This window comes from Morus notabilis, unplaced genomic scaffold (genome assembly GCF_000414095.1).
Source record: "Morus notabilis unplaced genomic scaffold, ASM41409v2 Scaffold467, whole genome shotgun sequence".
Taxonomy (NCBI): domain Eukaryota; kingdom Viridiplantae; phylum Streptophyta; class Magnoliopsida; order Rosales; family Moraceae; genus Morus; species Morus notabilis.
In genome coordinates, this window is record NW_010361652.1 from 221,259 (window position 1) to 225,812 (window position 4,554).

General features: G+C 34.4%; 1 protein-coding gene across 1 annotated transcript; it reads right to left on the minus strand.

The window, feature by feature from the left end:
- Nucleotides 1–312: 312 nt before the first annotated feature.
- Nucleotides 313–3,917, minus strand: LOC21408726 (purine permease 1). Its single transcript, XM_024167189.1, has 3 exons — nucleotides 3,909–3,917; nucleotides 889–1,410; nucleotides 313–426 (listed from the first exon to the last, which is right to left on the minus strand). Exons 1-3 carry the CDS (start codon nucleotides 3,915–3,917, stop codon nucleotides 313–315), a joined length of 645 nt encoding a protein of 214 aa, XP_024022957.1.
- Nucleotides 3,918–4,554: the final 637 nt, after the last annotated feature.

A 4,554-nucleotide genomic window follows, 5' to 3' on the forward strand; every position in this document is an offset into this window, starting at 1 on the left:
ATATTATTTATTTAATATATTTAATATATTATTTATTTAATATATTTAATATATTATTTATTTAATATATTTAATAATATTATTTATTTAATATATTATTACATGTTTTCAAAAATTAAACCACCAAACGCAGTTTCAGTTTTTTTTTAAACTGAAATCAATCTCTGAATAAAACTACCAAACGATTTTCAGAAATGAGTCCAAAATAAAAATAAAAACATTTTTGTTTTTATTTTCATACAAAAAATAAAAACGTTTTGGAAACAATTCCAAACGCACCCATAATGTTTGGCTATACATTAAACTTTCCTCTTATATGTGCCAGATTATTGCACTCCACAAAAGCACCACGCAGTACTTGGTCTCCCCTAGCTCCAATTTTTTTTTTTCTTTTTTTTTTTTTGCTTCTCTTGGAGTTGGAATACCCTGCAAACAAATAAAAATAAATAAAAAGGAAAGAGCTTATTAAGCATATGATTACATCATATTATCATCATCCAGCAAATCGAACATTAGCTTTGTTTCTTATTTTTTATTTTTTGACCGTTTGTGGTAAAGAAAATATATGTAGTTTTGCAAAAGAGGGTGAATTATACGCACAAAATTTGATAGAACTTGATCAGAAAGATCCAATGGTTGAAAGGTCTAACTAATTTCCAAATTCTCTATTTTTCTCTAAAAAGTCCGACACATTTTCATTGGAATAGCTTAAAAGGAAAAAGTACTTGAAAGTCTCATCAATAATTCTCGGCTGATTGATCGCCCAACAACAAAAGAAAAAAGAGAAACAATAATAATCGACAAATTTTTTTTAAAAAAAAAAAAAAAAAAAAAAAAAAAAAAAAAAAAAAACGACAAAATTTTTTTAAAAAAAAAAAAAAGGCAAACCTGGAAATCGTTATTGACAATCATGCCGACGGTCCAAAAAGCAGTGGCGAAGAAACACATGACCATCTGAATCTCCAACACCAGGGAGTAAGTAATCTCCTGCTTCGCCTTCTTGTAGACCAGCTCCATCAACGGCAGGATGAAGCCGTAGAGCACCGCTGCCCCCAAAGTCATGAGGAACCCTACCAAGTACTCCTTGCTGTTCTCCCCCTTAGGCCGGTCGCCGCTCGTGTGGAACGCCAAGACGGCGCCTCCGATAGTAAGCAAAATGACGGCGATCACGGAATGCGATGTTAACTTCTGCTTGACGAGGAGGTAGGCGAAGGCGGCGGTGAAGACGAGCTGGGAGGCGATGATGAGAGAGGAGGTGGAGACGGGGAGGCGTGCGACGCCGTAGGCGTAGATGCAGTCATTTAAGCCGGTGAGGAGGCCAACAGCGGCGGAGGCGAGGAAAAGGAAGGGTTTTATTTTGAAGAGTTTTGCAGCTGGGTCATGGCGGCGGCTGCGGTGGAAGTGCTGCTGCTGTCAGTGTTATTGCTGTTGCTTTGTTCTTCTTGCATTTCTGTGCCTAACATGGAATAGTGGGGTTGATTCATTTTATTTTATTATAGGAGACAGATAATTAAGACTCAAGAAAGTGACATCTCCTTATCGGAAAATGATCTGGTTTTTCGCGTTTGCTTTTTGGCGTGAGATATTAATAAGGGAATAATAGTTATAAATGGAGTACTAGATAGGTATTAAATTATTAGATGCTTCTCTTCTCAAAGTCACTCTCATTCTATATACAAATATAGTAACACAGTTCGTCTGTCCTAATTGCCTGTCCATCCAGTGTTAATTCTAAGAAAAGCTTTTGACAAACGTAACTAAACGGATGGTTAAAGGCAAAAGTTATGGAAAAAGAAAAAAAGAGAGAAAAAAAAAAAAGCAAAAGGTGCTCTGATAACACTGTTTCTCCCGGGTAATTAAGTGAACAAAGCAAGAGTAGAGAGAACGGTCAGATTTGATTGCCGGTGCCTGGAGCGAAATTAGTCAAATACATTTTCTTGAACTGAATAAGAATAAAGAAATTACTTCTACATCTGAATAATTCTATTCTTTGCTTCTCTGCAATCTGAGTTGGACAAATACTATATACTGATCAGACGTAGCTACTAAACCACTCATCGTCAACGAAGCCACTTTAACCTCTGTATCGGACCAAGGATATATAGAGCTGATCTTCTTCTTTTTTAATTTTAATATGTCAGAGCTTCTTTTTTATTTTTTATTTTTTTTTATTTCATAGCTTTTTAATTATTGTTATGCTTTAATTAATATGTCAAAGCTATTTAATTATTCAGCATATCAGCTTTGTTAAACCGTATGTGGCTCTTGCCCATCATTCTAGCTTCGATGCCACCGTTGATAATGGACTTGTCAGAATATCACGTGCTATCATAGATAGTGTTGGAAAATAATCTGTCTTGCTCTTCCATCACTGTAAGATGTCTAATTTGTCATCATCAATTACAAAATTTGATTCAAAATATTTGACTAATTCTGAAGACGCTCCATGTATTGATGACAATCCTGATGCTTTCTCCTTCCTCTTCAAAAAACTCCACGATGAACTTTAGGCCATGAATTGCTCATTGACGTCGAAGTTGCCTGTTCTTGTTGTCCTGTTTCGTATTTTTTTTCATACAATGCAAATAAGTGTTCTAACATTTTCCTAGCATCGTCAATGGTTAGTTCCATATCAATATATAAATTATCTGTTGTAGCAGACATCAAACATTCAGTCCCATCTAATCCACATCTAGGATCTAAAATTATTACTAATGCATATAAAATAGGACAAATGGCCCAATAACTTTTAAATTTAGCTTCCATTTCATAACCTATGGGTGCAAAAAGATCAGTATCCCTGTAATAAGCAAATGTTTCTGAAATATTAAATAATTGATGCAAAGCTAGATGCGCAGTAGGATAATACACACTAGAAAGTAATTCGGTAGCGTTGTAGAATACTTGTAAAAATTTTAAAAAGTACTCACCAATTTTCTGATATGCATCATAAATAAAATACTCACCATGCTTACTCTTCACGTACGTAGTGATGATTTGTTGATACGGAATTGCAGTTTTCAACATTAAGTAGGTGGAGTTCCACCTATGTCTCACATCTGTTAGAAACTTTCTTGGCCGCATCTGGCTATTCTATTGTCAAAATTCTTGGAGCCGAGTTTCAGAACTAGATATGAAAGATAACGCTTTTCTAATTTTTTTTAGATGATGGGATATAGATTCAATATTAGCTTGTACTACTAAATTTATTATATGACATGCACAACGTTGATGAAAAAATTCTCCACCAAAAGGTAGTTTCAAATTTGCTTTGAACATTATTCATAGCAGTGGTGTTTGCTGATATATTATCAAAAGTAATTGTTAAAACTTTATCTTCAATGCCATAAAAATTAAAAATTTCCATTATAATAAAAAAATAGCATTTGTATTATGTGGAAAAGGACATAAATGAAAACCAATAATTCGCTTTTGTAAAACCCAATCCCCGTCAACATAATGCACTGTGATGCATAAATAACCAGTTTTATTACAACCCTCCCAAAGATTAGAAGTGCAAGAGATTGTAGCATTGAAAGACCTAAAATTATCAACAAGTGATTGTCTCATTGCATAAAAAACTTTCATGCAATCAGCTATAGTTGTGTTTCTACTTACCCATTTAAATTGTGGATAAAATGCTGTCTGAATAAATTCTTCAAATGCTGAATCATCTGTAAAAGAAATTGGTAATTCGGCACTAGCTAAAAATTTAGCTAGTGCCTCACGAGCACATTGTGCATCATAATTAAAATTTTGTAAACCTTGTGCTGCGAGTGAAAGTGTTTGTTGGCGGGAATCTACACTACCACTTTGGTGTAATGGTATACATGCTTTCCAATGTATATCAAGATGGTCAATACCCCCACCTTTTTGTTAGAAAAGTATTTTTTTCAATATTGACATACCGCACGCATTTCAACTTCACATGTTTTTGGATTAGGTCGTAGCTCCTCAGTCAAATGTTGCCATGCAGGAGCAGTGCGCACAGTCTATTTTCCCTGACACGTTCTCCAACATCCTCATTGTGCACCGATTGATTATTAACCAGAACATTATCTGCATCAGTACGGTTGGAGTTGTGCATCAAAATTTCATCATTGAAAATTGGTTGATCTTTAAAATCAGGAAAATCAGAAAAATTTTCTTCCGCCATTTTTTGTAAAAAAAAACATAAATTAATGTTAATAAAAGGGTTTATAAACAATAAACAATGTAAATAAACATTAAATAGAAACAAAATATTATACAAAAAAATAATGAGCACAGTACGTCAGTACCTTTGTTTTTTGGGGATGTAGTGGAATTTGATTGAAAATTGTAAATGAAGCAGATAAGAGAAAGTTAGGAATTGAGAGAGAAAACTAAGAATTAGAGAGAGATAGAGTTATGAGAGTGAGAGGAGTTGAGAGTTGAAAGAGATGTAGAAGAGTGAAGAATGTTGTGAGGGAGATAGGGTATTTATAGGGGTTTTGGGATGAAATTTTCAGTTTGTTACTGTTGGGCACATCACAGGCTAGGCCGGACTAGCCGTTTCCGACCGTTAGGATCGCG